Consider the following 22133-nt stretch of genomic DNA (forward strand, 5'->3'; position numbering starts at 1 on the left):
TGATGAAATGTTAGAGGTCATGATGCTTTGAACTGGTTGTTAAACAGCTGTAATTGTAATGTGATACATGTTGCCCACAGTAGGTTTAATAGTGTTTTAATTCCTTTGTGATTTTCATGCAATCCCAGCCAAACTGGCCTACATCATGGCCCAGTTTCAGCCCACACACATTAAGAGCACGGCTGGACGTCCTGGGCCACCTGGGCCACCAGGTAAAGATGGACCACCTGGAAGACAAGGACCACCTGGAGAGCCTGGTATGCCTGGCCAAAACGGAGCAGAAGGTGTCAGAGGTCCATTGGGTCCGAAAGGTACTTTGCTACAGGCGAATCTTGCTGCTTTAATAAGTTTAAATCATCACTGTTAATGTGGTGTACACTTTTGTGTATTGTTGATGTGAACATGTTCATTTTTAAACAGTTATTCATAGTTAGGAAATGTGAACTTGACATTTTTTGTTGCTGAATTGCAGGTGAAAGAGGTGCCAGGGGAGAAAAAGGAGAAGATGGCGTTGGACAGCGAGGAGAACCTGGCCCAACTGGCCCTGCAGGTAAGACCCTGATTAGTAACGGATTATTAGGCTGCATGTAAACGTGGTTCTTGACTCCATATCCCCTGATCTGACTCCAGGCCAGTTTACATAGGGTTTATTTGCTGAATTTAACATATTGTGAAAAAAAAAATCGCAAAAGCTATGGCACATTTATTATTTTATGTTTTTTCTGACATGCTAATATCACTAAATAATAGAAATTGTGCACTAAAAAGTTCCATGTTTAATAGCAGTGAATCCTCCTTTCATCTGATGCACCAATACTGACTAAGCAGTTATAAATAAAGCAGTTCTGAAATCTTCCTCATCAGTAGTCTGAGCTGAGTTCTATCTGTTGCTGCAGGTCCAGCGGGAATGCCCGGGTACGGTAAAGACGGTCTTCCAGGATCAGCAGGAGCTCAGGGAGAGCCTGGAAATCCAGGACCTCATGGTCAACCTGGCCCACCGGGACCCCCTGGACAGTGTGACCCCTCACAGTGTGCCTACTACGCCAGCCTGGCGTCACGACCTCACACTAAAAACGTCAAGGGCACCTAAGCCCCCTGCCACTCCCCTGGACCTATTTATGAACTTGGAGATTCAGTGAAGCAAGAGCTTTTCCTGTCAGTGTCCGGAGAACTTCGGTTTGGGAACACTGAGACGTGCGTATGTGTGTGTGTGTGTGTGAGTGTGTGTGTGTGTGTGTGTGTATGTGTGTGTGTGTGTGTGTGTGTGTGTGTGTGTGTGTGTGTGTGTGTGTGTGTGTGTGTCCTGCCGGTCAGATATCATAGGGAATTATGGGTAATTTGTCTGGTGGGCAGGAATGGGGGGTTTGTACTATAATTTGAGGAAGACTAGGTATTTAAATGTAGCTCAGTTTTCTTCAGTCAGGGATTTTCGCTCTCTGTTGACCAAGATGTACTGTTCACGCTTTTTAGGCAACCTATGAAAATATATCCCAGAAAGCCCCTCATGGCCCTCACCTGAGTTGCCATGGTGACATTAACGTTCCCCTGTGAGCCAGTGATAAAAAATGATTGTGATAAATTAGCATGATTTGATGTTAAGGAGGTCTTTTGGAGTAGGGTTGGGGGTAGTTGTCTAGTTAGGAGGTTTCTTGATGTGGTGGATGGTGAAAAGTACTGAAACATGATGTTTTGACACATCAACATTAAGTTTCAAGACACAATCGTTAGTGATCTGATCCGAGATGATAATGTGCATCATTATGCCCACTATTCTGATTCTATTCTGGCAAATATATTTTTGGTTTTCAACAAAATTAAGCAAAATTATTAAATATTATTAAATAACAACCCAACTCTTAAGATCATTATTTTTGGCACAAGATTTCAACAACATGACTAATTGGTTGCCTTTTTCTTTTATTAGAATTAAGCTGAGAAGCAAGAATGCATTACACAGAATGTTTTCCTCTCTATGAGCCACAGCTATGGAGGGTAATGCCCTTCCCTAACCTACCAGTTGTACTGTTAATCAGTTATGTTGACTCATAAAGTTTCTGTATCTTTATATTCTTGTTGTTCTTTTCAGTTCGGTGGTCTTTGTGACCTCTGCTATCCTACCGAGACAATAAAAACAAGGTTGTTAACTCTGATGAAAAATCACTGTACACCTGATGTTTGATTTAAAAATTCACTTCTACACCAAAAGTCTGAAAGTATGGCCTCTTGTGAGCCAATTAAAAGCACCTGAATGAAGAGACCGAGTCGGTTCCTGAGCATTGCATGAAATGACCACAGCATTCAGCAAGGGATTTCATTTCAGTGTAATGTAAATAATGACCAACTCCAGCAGTAACAACAATAACAGGTATAATTTGTGCAGTATGTGCAGTTTTGTCAGTTTTTTGGTGGTTTTGTCGGCTAGATAGATTGTCTGGAGAGGCAGGGGGCCAGACTTGTTATTGGTCACTGTATAGATTGTAGTCTAATGCTCACAAGACTTTTGAGATCACTTTGTTCCATTTGACATTCGGCTACTATCATCCAAAATGGAGAACCTGGTTGATCCCATCTGAGTACTGTACTTTGTTCCAGATTACCTGCAGGTTCCTGCTTTCCCCTGTTTCCCCCGTCGCCCACAGCAGAACTGAATCTGTTCTGGACGATGTTAGGACAGTCTATTTACCCAAGATCTTCCCAACAGTTTTTTTTTCTTGCTTGTTTGTACTTGCTCGTCTTGTTTTAGCTCCACAGATGATAAATGACAAGTGCTAATGATGGGACATGTTTTGACAAGCTAGCTCATTACACTCGAATAGTTATGTAAATTGAGTGCTTTTGGTCACTGTGCAAGTAAACCTAATGTCAGCATTTTTTGACTCCACCTGTTTTTGCTTCACAGCTGGTGCTTAAATTGTCTCGGCCTTTTTGTTTCACGGCTTTCTAAGTTTTTAATGTCTTTTTTTCCTTTCGTCACAGGTTGCATTAAATTATTTTAATGAAGTACCGGTACGGGCATTGTAAAATAACATAAATTATGCATGAACTCTACCTGTTTATACTGATTCCTTGGTGCTAAAATAGTCAAAATTAGGACAATGTGTATGTACTGGAAAGAAATATATGTTGTAATAAAGAGTGGATCAGGCCCATTTTATAGAACATGCATTTTCATTGTGAACTTTCCTTGTGTTATAGAGACATTTGAATTAGCAGTGTCATATTGTCGAATTCAGAGTTTATAGCCCAAAGTGAAAGTTATTAAGAATTATTTACTGTTCATTGTACTGGTTTAACCTGATTTTCCTCTTTTTAATTTCAGGTTATCTTTTTGAGCCTTGAGGTTTACATGTAAACATATGAACAAAATAATATGATTTGTTTTCTTAAGAAAGAAATAGATAGCATTTGCAAATCTATCACATAATGTAGATTCTATCTCTGATTTTCAAAAATTGTACATTTAAAATGTTAATGTGTATGAATTCAGTCTCAAAAGTTACAACTCAAACAGGGATCCTGAGCAAACTGAGTGGTGTCCCTCAGGGGCATATATTAGGCCCATTTAAAAGTCATGATGTAGATTCTATCTCCCATTTTAAAAATGCATATTAATCATTAAAAACGTTGATGTGTATGAATTTAGTCTCAAATGATTCAACATGAACAGGGATCCTGACCAAAGTGAGTGGTGTCCCTCAGGAGCACATATTAGGCCCAATTAAACGTTACATAAACTGGGTCAAGATCATTCTCAGGCTCCACAGGATAAACTCCAAGGCTTGTCACAGGCTTGTCTTACATGGTCAATGAAATTACATTCTGCTTCTAATCCTGGCCTGCTCAGAAGCTGATCATTAATTAGGCAATTCAGGTGAACAGAACAGTGAGTTCCTGCACAGGAAGCAGAGTAAGTAAATAAAAGATTTCTAGGTAATAGAAACTCTAGTAATCCATCCTATCACCCTCCTCCAAAACACAGTTCAGTATTCATGTCATTCAGCTATAAAACACAGTTCAGTGAGCTGTGTAATTGTTTTATATTATCTACTGTATGTAGCAAGAAAAACTGCCCTGAACAGCAAGAAATGTGTATCTATTGACTTTTCTTATTTGAAGGTCCATTTAACCTGACAGGGAAAAAGGGTTCATGCTGTGAAATGATTTTATACTATGCTTTGTCAAACTATTTCATAATTGTTTCTTGAACGTACTATTTTCACAAGAGCCACATTAACATTACAGGCTGGAGAAGTTGATCTGTGCATTTGAAGGCCTATTTTTTAACTTTAAAGGCCTGGTTTTCCATCCTGGCCCTGAAAGTGAAGTAACATTAGTTTGCCAATTTATTTATCAATTGTCCTGAGGGATTTCTCTCTTTTTACTTGTTCTTTATTATCTTGCTTGTTTGATATTAGTAAATCAAATTGAAATGCAGTGAATTAATTTCACTTCCACACTAATTAAAAGTCAGAAAAGACTGTGATAATTGTGCACTGGCCACTTCACCAACCAGTGAAATGTTGACAGACGGTCAAGCCAGAGGACTAGGTTGGGATAGTGTAGTGGGTAACACCTCTGCCTTCTACACTGTAGACTGGGGTTCAATCCCCCACCAGGGCAATCACCCTACACTATACCAATAAGAGTCCTTGGGCAAGACTCCTAACACCGCCTGGGCTTGCCTGTGTAAAATGATCAAATTGTAAGTCGCTCTGGATAAGTGTTTCAGTATGAGCTGATGTGTTAGTATAGGATAAAAACATAGACTTATGCTGTCTAAAGCTTTAGCTCAGCTATAGCTGCTTTTCTCACATCTCCAGCAGGAAACTTCTCCAGAACAGTTTCTTTTAAAACGTCTCTCAATGTTTGGCTGTTTCACGAGGCTGGAGTCACTTCTTTCGCCAGATTCTTGTTGAAATTTTCCTGTTCCAACTTAAATGGTACCTGAGGTGGCAAAATGTAACTGCTGCACCATTTAAGGTGGAACTGGAAAATTCTAATAAGAATCTGGCAAATGAGACACTGACTTTACAACGTTTTAGTGTTTGACATTTTCTCGCCACAGATTGAATGTATCAGGAAACCAGCTTTTATTATAAATGCAAATAAGTCTGTTCATCTCTGTGTGGAGTTTGCATGTTCTCCCCGTGTCTGCGTGGGTTTCCTCCGGGTTCTCCGGTTTCCTCCCACAGTCCAAAGACATGCAGTCAGGCCAATAGGACATGCTAAATTACCCCTGGGTGTGAGTGTGTGAGTGACTGTCCAGGGTGTATCCTGCCTTCTGGCCAATGACCGCTCCAGCACCCTGACGGAGAAGCGGCTTAGAAAATGGATGGATGGATGGGTTCCAGTTAAAGTGTGTGTAATAACTGTGTAGTTACACATTAACAACACTTTAACTGCCAGTGATGTATTCACAGATAGACTACAGCAGTGCAGCCTGCTACACATGTAGTGACTACAGTGCACCTTTGCAACAGTATCAGCATATTTTGCCTTAAGTAATTATACATGTATAAGAAGGTGAACAGCTGTTTTTCCAACAGGACTTTTCTGATTGTAACCCATGCATGATTACCTACATTATAAAAGTACTTACACTGCATTTAGAAAATGCCAATTTTCCTAACATTTAGCTAGCTGTACAATTATGTTGTGACATGGGAACCAAATTTCTGGCTTTAAGCCATTCTGTAGCGGCACTGTGTTTGACCAGCAACAACAGCATTAAACAAAGGTCAGTATAGCATAACCTCCCATGTATTATTGATATTATATCACTGCTTATACCAGTTTTTCATTTTTAATGTTTGGATCTAGAGACAATTACACTGAACAAATAGCTATGATTTAGCTGCAGAAGCGGCACTAAATGAAGCACCATAACACAAAAGGATGTCTATACTATTCTCATCAAGGCCAAGCCTGAACAAACCCTGAACGTATCAGCTTATAGCTTCAGAGATCTAGCTACATACATTACATGAGTGCAGCACATTTACAAGCAATATTAGCAGCTCACAGCAGATGGACTATTACCTCAAGCCTTCAGGCTGGCAACATCAATCTTATAAAATTGAAGGAATAGTCATACTTTTCTTCACCTCATGGGGGAGTGTCTCATATTTTTGGCTAATTCGACTGTTTTAATGAAAAATGATAGGCTGCCACTCACTTCTGGTGTAAACAGCTTCATTGGTTACAATGGGAGTGTTTTGCTTTTCTCATTGATGCTAGCTTTGGTCATTTGTTGTCAGTTTTTGTTTTGTTTTTTTTTGGGTTTTTTTGGCAGGCTTGTTACTTCACCCCTTAAATGGCCAAGGCTCAGTGGTGGGCCATAAAAAAGTTTTATTATACACTTCTATAACCTAAGAATAGCTCAACTAATTTGCATTGAAGTTACTGAATAATAAGCCATAGTATGCAATAAGCCAGAGATTTTGAGGAGTAATTAAGTTATTAACAAGTGGTTGTCATTGTTGCATTACAGGCTAATTAGTCATTACACTTAGATCAAATCAGATCAATATATATATATATATATATAAAATTTCTTTTTTTTTGGTGAATGGAGGAACTGCAAAGTAAGAATGTCATTCAGTGTATCTGCCTGTTTCTGCTGTGCATATGACAATAAAACTCTTGAATCTTGAATATGGTGCACAATTACCGTAGAATGCCTCTCAGCCAATCCCGTTGTGAGATTAGAAGTGCCTGTGTTATAACACTGAATGTTTAAATTGTAACATGGTAACCTGATCAAATCAGGTGGATCAGCACCAATTTAAAAAAGTTTATAACTGCACATCGTTGCCTTATAAAGAGCGTCACATTACAAATTAGTTTAAAGCCCGAACTTTGGTTACCATTTCCAAATGGCTCAATGTTTGGATCATTGTTATTTCCAACTACATACACTTAAATACTTATATAAAAGAGATATATAAAATTTGGTCTATCTGGATATCTGTACTCCCATGATCCATTTATAAGAGTGAATTCATTACCGGTTGTTGAACGCATTGTTAATGTGTAACTACACAGTTATTAGAGACTCAATCTAGAGTGGGACTCAATGTATAGATGTATAGTGAGGCATTCAAATGGAACATACAACCTTCAATGATTTCCCGCTGGTGGAGAATTTTTATTTCAGTATCCCAATCATTGGACCACAGTGCTGTTATGCCGATTTGATTTAGCTTACTCTCTGGTAGCGTTGCTGTCATTAATTATCCACGATGATCACATTTTTATCGAAAAAAAAAAAAAATACATGCAGAAAAACTTTTTGTACTTTTGTAAAAAATGTCTGACCCCTTACTGTACTTCACAAATGACTTCACAGCAGGCTTTGGCTTGCAGCTGCTCATCTGTGCTATAGAAATGAAAATGCCCGTCTGCATTTCCTCCTTTTATTCTACTGTATGTACAAGTCACAACAACAACCGTGCACTGGATCGGAATTCAAAAGATCTGTCTTTGTAAAGATGAAAGTGTCTCTACACAGCTGTCGGAAGTTTCCCCCATTTATGCTGATTCATCACGGCCATATCGGGAGTCTCTTCAAGTTTATTGGATGCACTTCCACTCGGTTCACTGTTGACTGTTGACAAATGGTGATTATGATGGATGTAGTTTTCTCTCAGGAGCTTCACGTTCAGGGGCCCTTAATGTTAATGGGCTTTTTCCCCCCGACTAAATAAAGGGGCTGTGGTCTGAAGCAGTTTGAGGGGTCACAGAGGCCAGGTTGTCCAGGTGGCCCCCTTGTTCCTGGGGTACCTGGGATACCGGGCGTTCCTGCTTCTCCCCGGGCTCCGTTTTGGCCATCCTTACCAATGCCAGCCTTGCCAGGAGGTCCTGCATCACACAAAGAAGCATAAGAAATATAAGGTGAGCCAGACATGGAGAGTCAAGCCTAAGAACACAGTGGCAAATTAGCTAATGTTTTTGTCAGAGAACATATGTAGGAAGAAATCGTTGACTCCTATTGAAACCTTTAGCTGCAGTCAGATAGCAGTCACATAATTTAGATTGTATCTCTGATTAGAAAATGGCATTTTAACATGTAAATGTTATAGTATATGTATCAGTTTTCAAATGATGCAACAAAAACAGGTTTTCAGGGAGAACTGAGTGGTGTCCCTCAGGGCCTTATATTTGGGCCATTTAAAAGTCATGTTTACCTATGCGTCTGCAAAACAAATCTTTTGGCTTGTCACCAAATTCAAAGGCATTTAGATTCAGTGAAGGAAGTTACCCTACACAATATTACATAAATAAAACTATTTTATCAGTATTTTCATAGCAAACTAACAATCTTAAATACTTTTATGAACTTTTTTTAAAACTTGGTTTGAAACTTAACCACCTTCTTTATTTATGTATACACTACTGTGCAAAAGTTTTAGGCATCTAAGCAAATTTTTTAACATTTTCCCTCAGCAGTGACTTTATCACAATATACACAAGTCATATTCATAATTCAAACAAACATAAAAACAGTATAAAGTAACAAGAATGTCTTGGGTCCATTTTTTCCTTGACACCTTCACAGCCATCACAGGGACTAATATCATCAGTTACACTTTTCTCAGCAAATAAACACAAGCTACACAAATAAATTGATTTTCAAAATGTGTCTTGGGTGCCTAAGATGTTTGCACAGTACTGTATTTTTGCTTGTGTCACCCAAATTTCAAACAAAACAGACCATAGTACTGTTTCATATTACAGAATCAAAAACAATCTTCCATCAATTTTCATCAAAAACAACATAACCACGCATCCAAAAACAGAAAACTGAGGGGCTTCTTTCAAAAGCTCAGTTTAAGAAGCCTTATAACTGAATCAGAAACTTCATGAAATATCAGAAATCCTTTCATATATTTAGACACGTCCTCTAGAAATTCTCTTACTGTATTCAGGTTCCTTACAGGAACAGATGCTCAGGGTTAAGAAAGCTCAATCAGATTATTGTCTTCAGTACATGACTAATGTGCGGGCTTGGCTTGCTTCTGGAAAATGGCTAAATCATTTCAGAAATCATAGGCTACATCATTTTTCCAGTAAATGTTGTTACATTTTGCTGCTGTCAGTAACAAGAAGGATTTTATTACAGTTCAGTCTTGTGTTATGATACCACAGCTTTACTGCTATTATACATGGTTCCATATTGCGTGTAGAATGTAAGAAGTTCACAAAAAATCACATACACTACATGTCCAAAAGTATCCAGACAGCCCCTCTAATCAGTGACTTGAGGTACTTTAAGGGGCACCAGTGGCTGACACAGGTGTTCAATTGTGCAGGTACAGCTTGTTTAATCTCCATAGACAGCACTGACCAATAGAATGGAACAGCTGTACGAGCGTAAGGTCACCATTACCAGTGCTAACCATCTGCTAGAGGGGTATTAACCCGCCCAGCATTGGGCTGTGGAGCAGTGGAGCTGTGTTCTCTGGAGTGATGGAGCTCCATCCAATACTTTTGGGATGAGTTGGAGAGATCCAGAACTGATCAGTACCTGACCTCACTAATGCTCAATCCAATCCTCACAGCAATGTTTCAACATCTAGTGGAAAGCCTTCAAAGAAGAGTATCGGCTGTTACTGCAACAAAGTGGGACAAACTCCCTATTAATAGCATTGGTTTTCAAAGATATGCAAAAACAAGTCTGGACACGGTGAACATATTGTGTAAATAAATAAATAAGCAAACACATCCATTCCTGCCCTATAAGGTTATGTAAATATGTTTAAATGATTAATTTAAGCAAGCGAAGGGCAAGGTAGACGTTTTTTTGCGTGTGTTGCAAATGTCACTCTACCTTCATGTTGACTGACCTTTCACTTCAAACGAGACCAGTACCAGTAGGTGTGAATGTCGAGGATGATGAGGTCTTACCTTGAGCTCCTGGCTCTCCAGGAGTCCCTGGAATTCCAACGCCTGTATCTCCCTTATCTCCCTTAGGTCCTGCATCACCTGTAAAGGAAACCGAATACATGTACTCAGATTATGAGCGGGTAATATACTATTTTGCGTTATGTCACAATGTTTTTTTCTGCCCACCATCCACCCACTAGGCTACCATCCACCCACTAGACTACCATCAACCCACTAGGCTACCATCCACTCACTAGACTACCATCAACCCACTAGGCTACCATTCACTCACTAAGCTGCCATCCTCCCATGAGGTTGCTATCCAGCCACTAGATTACACTCTAGGCTACCATCCACCCTACTAAGCTACCATCAACACACTAGGCTACCATGAGCTCACTAGGCTATCAGTCACCCCACTAGGTTACCATCCATCCACTAGGCTCCCATCAACCCACTAGGCTCCCATTCACCTACTAGGCTACCATCTACCCACTAGGCTACCACCCACACCACTAGGCTACCATGCACTCAACTAGGCTACCATCCACCCACTAGGCAACGTTCCAACCCACTAAGCTATTGTCCATCCACAAGGCTACTGTTCATTCACTAGACTACTATCCACCCACTAGGTTACCTGGCTAATGTTCACCCAACTAGGCGATTGTCCATCCACCAGGCTACTGTACAGCCACTAGGTTACCAGCATCCACTAGGCTACTGTCCACCCAACTGGACTATAATCCATCCACTAGACTACTGTCCACCTACTAGGCCTGAGCACAATCAGTAATCTGCACTGGAACCCTTCCAACCCTGGTGACTACTAATGACTACATGCCAGCACTACATGATTTCTGAGGGTCATTAGCGTTTTACCTTTTTTTTTTCTCTTGGTTCTCAGACAGTTCTTGGCTCATTTATTAAACGATTGAGATGCAGTTCCACAGAATGAGCCGAGGGCTCTCATTATCATCTCCTTATTATAGTTCCATTTCAAAACTCATTAAGAAGCACGCTTTTTCCCCCTAGCTAAAGGGCTAATTAGCATCAGCTGAACACATTGTGCCATGTGTTGGGACGATGAAACTGTAAGCAACACAATGTCAAAGCCCCCAAGGGCTACTTCCCCTGAGTTAGCGCGTCAGTAGAAATCAATCCCTGTTGTGTCATTCGAGGTACTGCATCTGAAGGTGAATCGCAATTATGAGACAGGTGTTAGCACCATTAGCTGTAATGAGAAACCCATTCAGAATGCACAGTAGGCTTTATAATGTTTTGGATCTTGGGGAAAATGTATTTGGAAGCCACACGGACAGTGCATGCTTTTTTACATGCAACCAAAGTAGTTTAAAAATGTAATGAGCGGTTTTAAAACAAGTGAAGCAAATGAAAAGTTGGTGAAGTTAATAAAAGGTTGATGAATCTAAAAACTCTGCCTGATGGTCTATGGCGAAATACACTGGGGGAGCTTGTCAGCCTTTTATTCAAAGCCATGATACAATTAAAGCGCCACGGAAATTCATCCTTTATATAACCTCAATTCCTAAAAAGTTGACACAGAATGTGAAATGCACATAAAATCCAAAAGCACTGACTTGTAAATCCACTTTGACCAGTATTTCAACAAAAACATTACAAAGACAAGATATTTAATATTTTACCTTACCAGCTTCATTGTTTTTGTAAATATACTCTTAACTCTAAAACCGCAACAAAGGCAATTTAACTAAGAATGCTGTGAAATGTTAAAATAAAACATCTGAACAGGTGGTGCAATCATGCAAGGATATATAAAGCACCACCAGGAAAGGCCTAGTCCTTTATGAGCAAGGATAAGTCGAGGCTTTCAAAAGATTTAGGGATTTTGGAGAAATCTCTGTGAGTAAAGAACAAGGGCCGAAAGCCACAACTAAATGTCCATGACCTTCAATCCCTCAGACGGCCCCGCATTAAAAACCTGCATGCTCCTGTGATGAGATTACTGCATGTGATCAGGAATACTTTTATAAACACCATCTGTCATCGACTTGCATCCACAAGTGCAAGTTAAAACTATACTATGCACAGCGGAAGTCATATATCATCACAGTGCAGAATCACTGACGACTTCTCTGGGCTCAAGCTCATCTGAAATGAACTGATTCCCAGTGTAAACCTATATTGTGACCTGATGAGCCAACTTTTCAGACTGTTTTTTGGAAAAATTGGACTTTATTCGGAGAGGAAAAGGACCGTTCAGATTGTTACCAATTGAATAAGAACCTCCTTTCTTCTCCTCACGTTACACGTTACAAAGATAATAACTAATAAAGTCATTTCAGTTTGTTTATGCTGGTAACCCATGCTCATGTTATCACAAGTCAAGGAGTATTTATATGTAAATATCTGGCAGTATATGTATTGTTTTATGCCTTGCTGCAAGGCTGTGAGGTGCATTAGCTAATTGCCATACATAGTCCTTTCTTCCTCACACATACACTAGTTATAGTTGTACAACAATTTATTCCAATAATAACCTGACTCACTTTGCCCTGTAGTCTTTTTATCTTGCTTTTCCTATGAAAGTGTAAGAAAAGGGAAACCAATGCAGATGCTAAAACACTAGTCTGCTAACCAGCCTCATTTATATCTTAAAATGCACAAAACATACATGTTACAATTAAACTTTCAATAAATAATGAATAATGTTTTAGAAACTCTAGAAAATGCCAAATCAAAAATGTGCTTCAATTTTTTATAACACAATCTGTTTTTGTTTTATCTTTTGCTTTTCTGCAAAACAGATGGATTCTACTGACTGGAGTCCATGTTTGTATCGGATCGCCTGCTTCTCACAATTTCACACCCACAATGATTTCCTGCCCAAGTATCCTGTTTCATTCTGAAATAGGTCCTGCTAAAGAAGCAAAATGCGTTCTAATTTCCTTTTCACATTGACTTTAACACTGAAAGATATCTACACGTTCAGAGAAACACGGCTGCCTTCCAGATGCCGTCTTCTTCAGGGACATCCAGGGACAAGGCCTAGATACATTCTGCATGTGTTACAATAGCATGGCTGCACAATAAGAGAGTGCAGGTGCCAAATTGACCTGCCTGCAGTCCAGACTCGTCTGCTGTTGAAAACATGTGGTGCATTATCATGCATAACATGGGACAATAATGGCCCAGCTGGGCCCACTGGTGGCACAGTTGAAGACTTGTATGGCTGAAGAATGGCCAAAAAATATATGCTTTCAAAATTGGATCAGTTTGTGTTTTCCATCCCCAAACACTTATTAAGTGTGGCCAAAAGGAAGGCAACACAACATAGTGATAAACATACTCCTGTCTCAACTTTTTTTGCAATGTGTCTCAGGCATTACATTTGGAATGAAACATCATATATGTTTTTTAATGTTTTCGGTTGAATACAGCTGAAACACAGTTTTCTAATAAGCATTTCACATACTACCTCAACTTTTTTGTAATTGGTCAAATGAATTGCTCCTTTAGTAGCATTGTCTACTTTTTTGGATTAAAAACTACCTTTTGAGCCTTGCTTTCCTGGTAGACCATAAAATCCTGGAGGCCCCTGAGGGCCCGGCAGTCCACGGGGTCCAGCCACTCCAGCGGTCCCTGCTTCTCCGGGAGGTCCAGGTGGACCTGCTGGGCCTGGAGTACCAGGAGCACCGATAGGCAGGGGCTTCTTGGCCAGTTCTTTCTTGTAGGCGTCTAGATGTTCTGCAGAAAGAAAAAGACGCTCTAAACTTTTCTAAGTGCCACTTTTCCAACTCTAAGACCATTAGGAAGTGAGCCACAGAGGCATATTGCACAGCTTTTACCACTAAGTAATACTAATCATCTTAATATTGTGTCGAGTGGCAACATTAAACTCAATAAACTTTTAACTGTTAAAGGCAGAACGAACTGTCATAAAATTAAATGCATATTGAGGGTTTGCAGTGAAGTAGGATGATATGGCCATTACCCTGACTGTTGGTTATTATCAAAGACGGATAGAATACAAAATATCTTGCCTTCAACAACTGCTGAACATATTTCACGGATCTTCTCATCACTCATTTTGGGACCCTAAGGAGAACAAACAGGAGAATAAACATGCATATATATGTATAGACTTGCTCAATGGTGCATTAACATGATCAATTATAACAGCACAGATTTTTTAAACTAATGTTTTTCATTTTTCATAAGTAATATACAGTAGCAAAAATCTGAGACAACTAGTTAAAGTGCTTCTGTTTTGTACTCCTTTTTAATTTACTACATTTTTTCATTACAAATTATATTATCAGCACAACAAACTGTCCACCTTTTGCGTTAACAACACTGTGCACTTGAGTTGGCACAGCTCTGATCAATAACACAGGCCTCTGATGCGCAGATCAAATCCACCTGACAGTTGCCTCAACACAAACTTCACTGGAAGGAATAAGACTGAAATAAAGCAACCTTTAGCGCCGGGTCACCTCAGTTTGACTGCTGACCTAGAAATAGTTCAATATTCCTTCTCCATTTCACTCATCCGAACTTTTCTTTGCTTTAAAATTCTCCACATTCTAAAATGTCCTGTTTTACATTCTAAAACTTTCTGTTGTCTCTTGCAGGAACAAATGAAAATGGTTCAAGATTTTCAAAGTGGTCTCATATTTTTAGGCTTACTGTATATTTAGGTTTATATTTACACACAGCACCGTGCAAGCCTTCAGTCAAAAGAGTCTTTAAGCACAAATTACAAAGCTTTGCTTTCAGGTTGCTGTAAAAAAAATTCCACACCTCCACAATTCAGTCTCAGAGTCTTCGAAGTTGGTAACATCCCAAACACCAGCAGCTTCTTTGTCTATTCTTTCCTTCTCTCAGACATGGCTTTGTGACAACTATACATCCCTTCAGGCTCATCACATTCATACGTTACTACATACTATATAACTAATATTTATTACTACATACAAAACACTATATACATATATATTTGTTGCTACACATAAAAAGACTACTGGCTCTTCAGTATTTGCATATTTTCTTTAATAGGATGCAAAAACAACTGTTGGTGCTCATATTTCATGTGAATTTCACATTTCTTCATCCTGACATGTCACTTACAGGGTACCCTCTGGGTCCTGGGGGTCCTGGCAGCCCTCTGTCTCCCTCCAGGCCTCTTGCTCCTTGGGGTCCAGCCAGTCCCTCATGTCCTGGCTGTCCTGGACGGCCATCAGGTCCTGTAGCTCCTCTTTGTCCTTTCTCTCCTCGCTTGATGAAAAATGCAACAAGAAAAAGAAGAAAATATAAAAAATGAAATATTTCTGATGGCTTTTATTTGTACACATTGTAATGTGCTGAGTTCTGTAACATCAAAGTACCTCTCCCTTGATGCCAGAGATGCCTGGAGGACCCTGTAATAAATAATTCAGATGATTACATTAATTATTCAGAAAAAAAACAGCACTGCAGTCATGATATTTTAATCAATAAAACTGGAAATACATTTTAAAAAGAGGTAAATAAATGTTTAGGGAAATGTTCAATGTAAACAAATCCAGTATCGCATTACTTCTGGTATTAGTCGTCTTCGGGAAATTGAACAAGGCCAGTAAGAAGTGTAATGTAAACTAAACTCATTCTCACTGGGAATCTAACTTCTGTATCATGGAGATTTTTTTGGGCTGCCAAGTTAGCAACGAGTAACACCACTAACTTTTTTTGAAACATGTTTTCAGAGTTTGACTTGAGTTACTAGGGCTGATAAAAACATTCTGCTGAAACTTACTTTGTCCGCATATATTCACAACAAAATTCACTGTTTTTTAAGCTGAAATCTTTGTTTTGGGATAAATCTAGGCAAATAAGATTGCTGTGTACATTACGGTTAATCACGATAAATGATTTTTTCAATTAACTGCCCTATAATTTAATCCTTTTTAATGAGAAAATGGGACACACAGTACCTGATCACCCTTAACCCCTGGATCTCCAGTAGCACCTGGATCGCCCTGCGGATCGGGGCGAAAGAAAATGAATGACGTGTTTATAATTAGATGAAAAGTAAAAGATGCAATATGTAATCATTTAATACACATACCTCACTTCCTTTGGGACCAATTGGACCAATAGGGCCCTACAATAAAACACATATACACCTGCTGTTTACAAAAATGTTATGATGTCGGCACCTTTTCAAAACAGCAAGCACACAATAACGCAAGCCGGTACTTTGGCTCACTGTGACAAATTCATCCCCTCATTGATCAAGTCATCCATTCAGCTACTGAATGATTCACACTCATTCATGCATTTTATTTAACCAGTTAAGTTAATTGAGGACACTTTCATTTCTACAGAAATTGCCTTTCACTCCTACATTTTGAACTGAATTCAAAACGGACTATAAGGAGTGAAGACAAAAGAGACTCAGTTTTCCATGCATTCTTCAACATACTAGAAAAATAAAATATACAATGTGCCATTCATTTTGCACAGGCCAAAATTTATTATTTTATTTTAATGTGTTAAATTCAGCAAAGAAACAGTAATTTTGTATTAAAAAGGGCAGATATGGTCTCTGTAGAGGAGTTAACTTATTTTCACTTCCAAAGTCAACAAAGCATGCAATTTGGCCAGGGGTGTGGAAACTTTTGCATACAGCTGAATATAGTGCACTTACATCATATAAGGTTCTGAATCAGGCCTCACCTGATCTCCTTTGTGACCTGTGTGACCTTTGATTCCACGAGGACCCATCAGACCCCGATCTCCTTTCTCACCCTAAGGAGAACATGTTCCAGAAAACAAAATTGTCTTTCAACCTGACACGTGACACAGAGCTGTATCTGACTAAACGTAACAGTGCTATGTGGCAGTTTAGAATCATACTAAGGAAAGGACTCAGAATAAGACAGCAGGCATGATAACTCATTAGCAGTGAAAGTAACACCAACACAAACCATGACCAAATATTTTACTGTTTCCAGGTATTTAAAACTGCTCACCATATCAAGGTCAAAAGGTCAGTGTGTATAAAATCTCCTTTTTTTAAGAACCCACGTGTCACATAAATGAAGGACACTCTCAAAAAACATTATTACTGGCTCCATAAGCCGTTTAGTGCTTGGGCCCCGGTGATTGCCATTTGATGTACAGATGATCATTAGTCCTCATAGAGGTTATGACGGGCTTGAAAATCAATGTGTTCCATATCAATTTCAGAGGAAGCTGACTGTGCTGGTTGCAAACAATGATAACTTCCATGTATCGCAATTATTAATTACCATCAGCAATAACACACACTGAAATCACAAGAGGACTGACATCAAACAGAGCCAGCAATGCGAGACTCAGACAGGATGACAGTTCTCCTGTTCTGATCTGGTGCCTGCTGTTTTGAGGTGTGGTACTTTGCCAGACTCACCGTGAGTCCCTGAGCCCCCATGGGGCCAATTGGACCCTGTTTCCCTGTCTCACCCTGTGAACAAACAAAATGGTAATGCTGGTCATTGAGAACAAAGAAACTGTTAAATAAATCATAAGAAAATAGCAGTGTTGGCCATGGAGATCCAAAAAACAGTTGATTAAAAATACTCATGAAAAACCTTCTGAAAAACAATGTGTTAAATTAATCATAAATCCATTCATTAATGCAATGGAAGGAAACCTAAAGATCAGATTTTGTCAGTATACGACAAAAGTATAAGACTTAAGAACGTCATAAATCAGCACTACAGAAGATTTGGATACCCTCAAATTAATTTCATCATTTCCATACATCATTTTCTGTATCACCTTAGTTGCTTTTTTGATGGAGCTCATATAGAATATGTCTATCTTAACTGGGTCTGCCCTTTGTAAGTTGTTCATAACAATCTTATTAATGGTACAAATAAATGTCCATTTAGTTTATGGGCCTTTATGTCAGTGAAAGGTCAGTTCATAAACATCTGATGTCACCTTGCAAATACTAAGATACAATATTCATAAATCAGTGGTGGACAGTTTCTGTACTTAAGTAGTTTTTTCGTGTATCTGTACTTTACTTAAATATTTCCATTTTGGGCGACTTTTTACTTTCACTCCACTACATTTCAAAGTCAAATATCTGACTTTTTACTCCACTACATTCTGAGAAATCTGTCATACCTTTTGTTTTTGTGTGTATAAAAACGTTACATGTCAAAACGACAGAAGTGCAAAGCAAGAACACCAATGATGGAACTAACCTAACCTGTAAATAAGCCACAATATAGAAATATGTCCACATATGCAGTCGTGACTGGCACATTTCTTTTTTTCTGAATTCATACAAACACTTTCATTTTATAGTAAATAAGTTTCGGTTAGTTTATGTTTATGAACAGAGGCCTACAGATCAATTTAGTAAAGGAAAACTTATTTGTGATCCTGAGTTTAAAGCCAGTTTTTATTCAACTTGTAACTAATTTATAAAGAAATCTTAAACTGAAACTTTGCTTGTGTGTAAAAAGTGATTTCAGAGCCACTCGGTTCTCCCTGATGGAAACTGTTTACCTTCAGTGTTTTGTGCTTATGATCATTTTAATAGACGTCAGCGTCACTAATTAATGACGTTCTATTAAAAGACTGGTTTACCAAGAGAGACGCTGGAGGACTTCCACCTGAAATGAGTTCATGAAGCCAGTCTTGTTATAAAAATGATAACAGGACATCAAAGCCAGAATTACTCTTTTAGTACTTTTACATTTGATTCTTAAGTACATTTGAAGGCAAATACTTTTGTACTTTTACTCAAGTTGAGTTCTAGAGTAAGGACTTCTACTTTTACTGGAGTGATATTTTACCTTGGGTATCTCTACTTTAACTCAAGTACATGATTTGTGTACTTTGTCCACCTCTGTACATAAATACATAAATGAAAAAATATATATTTTACAATCCTTATGCACGTGTCATGAGGTCCCTATGTAGGTATCATTCAAATAAGCAATGATCTCTACCAGATAGTGACAATAACTACCAGCCAATATACAAAACATTCTTAAAATATGAAACACTATGCATTCATATGAGAAACTGTTTCATTTAAATAAGTGAATTAATGAAGGTTACATGGCATGTAATGTAGCAAAGATTGACATACAGTGATTCCTTTGGCTCCAGGGACTCCATCCTGTCCAGGAGCTCCTGGTTCACCCTGTAAAAATTACAACAGATTCAGTCATTGTGGCACATATTTGTTTGTGAACGAACTGACAAAGCTGATAAAATCTCAAGTGGTTGCTAAGGTGTTGCTGGGTCATTGCTATGGTATCCCATGTGGTTGTGAAGGTATTGCTAAGCCATTACTACTGTATTTCAGGTAGATTGCTAAAGTGTTGCTTGGCCATTGCCATGTTATCCCATGCTTAGGTGTTGCTAGGTCAATGCTATTGTTTCCCAGGAGGTTGCTAAGTTATTGCTAGGTCATTACTATGGTATCCCAGAAGGTTGGTAAAATATTGCTAGGTCATTGCTATTATGTCCTAGGCAGTTGCTGAGATGTTGCTTGTCCATTGTTATGTTATCCCAGGTGATGGTTAAAGTATGGGTGGGTCACTGCTATGGTGTCACAGGTTGTTGTTAAAGTGTTGCATGGCCATTGCCATGTTATCCCAGTTGGTTGCTAAGGTGTTGCTGGGTCAAAGCTATTGTATCCCAGGATATTGCTAAAGTATTGCTAGGCCATTACTACAGTATCCCAGGTAGTTGCAAAAGTGTTGCTTGGCCATTGCCATGTTATTCCAGGTCATTGCTAAGGTATTGCTAGGTCACTGAAATTGTATCCTAGGCAGTTGCTAAGATTTTGCTTGTCCATTGCCATGTTATCCCTGGTGGTTGCTTAGGTGTTGCTAGGTCAAAGCTATTCTATCCCAGGAGATAGCTAAGGTATTGCTAGGCCATTACTATAGTATCCCAGGTAGTTGCTAAGGTATTGCTAGGCCTTTGTGATTGTATTCTGGGCAGTTGCTATGATGTTGCTTGTTCATTGCCATGTTATCCCAGGTGGTTGCTAAGATATTGCTAGGCCACTACTGTGGTTGCTAAGGCAAAGCCTGGTCATTATTTTAGTATCCTAGGTGCTGTGAAAGAAATATTAAACACAGAACATTATCAGTTTATTCTCAGTTTAATCTCACTCTAATATAAAGTGTACAGATACTTTCATGATGATGTTATTTGGAATGATTATTTAACAACTTACTGGTTTACCAGGAAGACCAGCTGGACCTACAGGACCGTTAGCTCCAGTGTCACCCTGTAACATGAACACACAGATGCATAAATGTAAATAGTATTTCTAATGGCTTAATTACCCACCTTTTTTCATCTGTGAATGTATGTGCAATGCAACTGAGAACCAACAATGACCTATAAAAATAAAAAGTTTGATTTATATAATATGTACATCCTTACCTTTGGACCAACAGATCCCACAAGTCCTTGCTTTCCTGGCAAACCCTGTTTTTTAGATAAAAGGAAAAGACTGAGTTTCATTCGTCTCACTTCATCAGTGTTCCTTGAATAACTACTTATTGAAGATGAAGAATTCACATTTACAGCCACCACGGCATTTCTGGCACACATCACAGGAAACAATTATACAATTACAGAGATGAAACCAGCTTGAAACCAACTCATAAAGTAGTTCCTCAAAGGAGCTTCCATCAGAGCAGTTAAATATTTATCTGTTGTTTGGAAATTTTAAAGCCCCAGGGAAACTAAGTCAGTGTTTTCTTTTTAAGTAGGTTAATCTTGCTCTGGTAGGCACATTCTGTACATGAGTATGTCCTGTGAATAATTTTTTGGTGCCAAATTTTTCCTGTTTTGATGTAAACTGGGTGGTCTTAATGTTAGGTAATGCTTGCATAAGCAGTAATCTTATGAATCAGAAAGCTGATGTAGTTTGTCCAGCTCACACATATTTAACAAAACCAAAACTCTGTTCATAAATCAGAGAAAGTTACAGTAGGAAAATTTCAACCAAATAAATGCTAATGCCCAATCAAAAGCTAACAACCAAGCAAAAGCTAATAACTAAGGAAAAGCAAATGCCTAAACAAAACCTAATGCCAAAGCATGGCTAATGCCCAAGCGTGGCTAATGCCCAAACAAAAGCTAATGCCCAAACAAAAGCTAATGCCCAAACAAAGGCTAATGCCCAAGTGAAAGCTAATGCCCAAGCAAAGGCTTATTCCCAAACAAAAGCTAATGCCCAAACAAAACCTAATGCCTGAGCAAAAGCTAATGCCCAAATGAAAGCTAATGTTCAAGTAAAAACTAATGTCCATACAAAAGCTAATGCCCAAAGAAAAGCTAAAGTCAGACAAAAAGCTAATTCCTTACTACAAGCTAAGGAAAGCCAAGCCAAGGAAAAGCTAAGGCCCAAGGAAAAGCTAATGTGCAAGGAAAAGCTAAAGCCTGAGGAAAAGCTAAGTCTCAACCACAAGCTAATTCCCAAGGAAAAGCTAATGCCCAAGGAAAAGCTAAGGCCCAAGGAAAAGCTAATGCCCAAGGAAAAGCTAAGACCCAAGGAAAAGCTAATGCCCAAGGAAAAGCTAAGACCCAAGGAAACGCTAATGCCCAGGGAAAAGCTAATGTGCAAGGAAAAGCTAATGCCCAGGGAAAAGCTAAGACCCAAGGAAAAGCTAATGCGCAAGGAAAAGCTAAGACCCAAGGAAAAGCTAATGCGCAAGAAAAAGCTAATGCCCAAGGAAAAGGTAATGCCCAAGGAAAAGCTAATGCCCAGGGAAAAGCTAATGCCCAAGGAAAAGCTAATGCCCAGGGAAAAGCTAATGCCCAGGGAAAAGCTAATGCGCAAGGAAAAGCTAAGGCCCAAGGAAAAGCTAAGGCCCAAGGAAAAGCTAATGCCCAAGGAAAAGCTAAGGCCCAAGGAAAAGCTAAGGCCCAAGGAAAAGCTAATGCCCAAGGAAAAGCTAAGGCCCAAGGAAAAGCTAATGCCCAAGGAAAAGCTAAGGCCCAAGGAAAAGCTAAGTTCCAAGGAAAAGCTAATGCCCAGGGAAAAGCTAATGCCCAAGGAAAAGCATAATGCCCAGGGAAAAGCTAATGCCCAGGGAAAAGCTAATGTCCATGGAAAAGCTAATGCCCAGGGAAAAGCTAATGCCCAGGGAAAAGCTAATGCCCAGGGAAAAGCGAATGCCCAGGGAAAAGCTAATGCCCAGGGAAAAGCGAATGCCCAGGGAAAAGCTAATGCCCAAGGAAAAGCGTAATGCCCA

General features: G+C 39.1%; 2 protein-coding genes across 2 annotated transcripts in view; one reads left to right on the forward strand and one right to left on the reverse strand.

The window, feature by feature from the left end:
- col22a1 (collagen, type XXII, alpha 1) overlaps positions 1-1236 on the forward strand; it is a 125697-nt gene extending 124461 nt beyond the window's left edge. The window contains exons 63-65 of the mRNA XM_017715938.2: positions 129-311; positions 473-550; positions 897-1236. Coding sequence (XP_017571427.1) covers positions 129-311; positions 473-550; positions 897-1090 — 455 coding nt within the window. The 3' untranslated portion in view covers positions 1091-1236. The remainder of the gene's footprint in view (positions 1-128; positions 312-472; positions 551-896) is intronic.
- A 6089-nt stretch (positions 1237-7325) lies between these two features.
- LOC119264276 (collagen alpha-1(IX) chain-like) overlaps positions 7326-22133 on the reverse strand; it is an 83046-nt gene continuing 68238 nt past the window's right edge. Inside the window, exons 26-38 of the mRNA XM_037542536.1 lie at positions 20314-20358; positions 20102-20155; positions 19001-19054; positions 17300-17353; positions 16585-16656; positions 15974-16009; positions 15840-15884; positions 15255-15287; positions 14998-15144; positions 13911-13965; positions 13420-13614; positions 9907-9984; positions 7326-7860 (exon numbers count right to left, since the gene is read on the reverse strand). Coding sequence (XP_037398433.1) covers positions 7661-7860; positions 9907-9984; positions 13420-13614; positions 13911-13965; positions 14998-15144; positions 15255-15287; positions 15840-15884; positions 15974-16009; positions 16585-16656; positions 17300-17353; positions 19001-19054; positions 20102-20155; positions 20314-20358 — 1068 coding nt within the window. The 3' untranslated portion in view covers positions 7326-7660. The remainder of the gene's footprint in view (positions 7861-9906; positions 9985-13419; positions 13615-13910; positions 13966-14997; positions 15145-15254; positions 15288-15839; positions 15885-15973; positions 16010-16584; positions 16657-17299; positions 17354-19000; positions 19055-20101; positions 20156-20313; positions 20359-22133) is intronic.

Source organism: Pygocentrus nattereri, chromosome 11 (genome assembly GCF_015220715.1).
Source record: "Pygocentrus nattereri isolate fPygNat1 chromosome 11, fPygNat1.pri, whole genome shotgun sequence".
In the NCBI taxonomy this organism is placed as follows: Eukaryota; Metazoa; Chordata; class Actinopteri; order Characiformes; family Serrasalmidae; genus Pygocentrus; species Pygocentrus nattereri.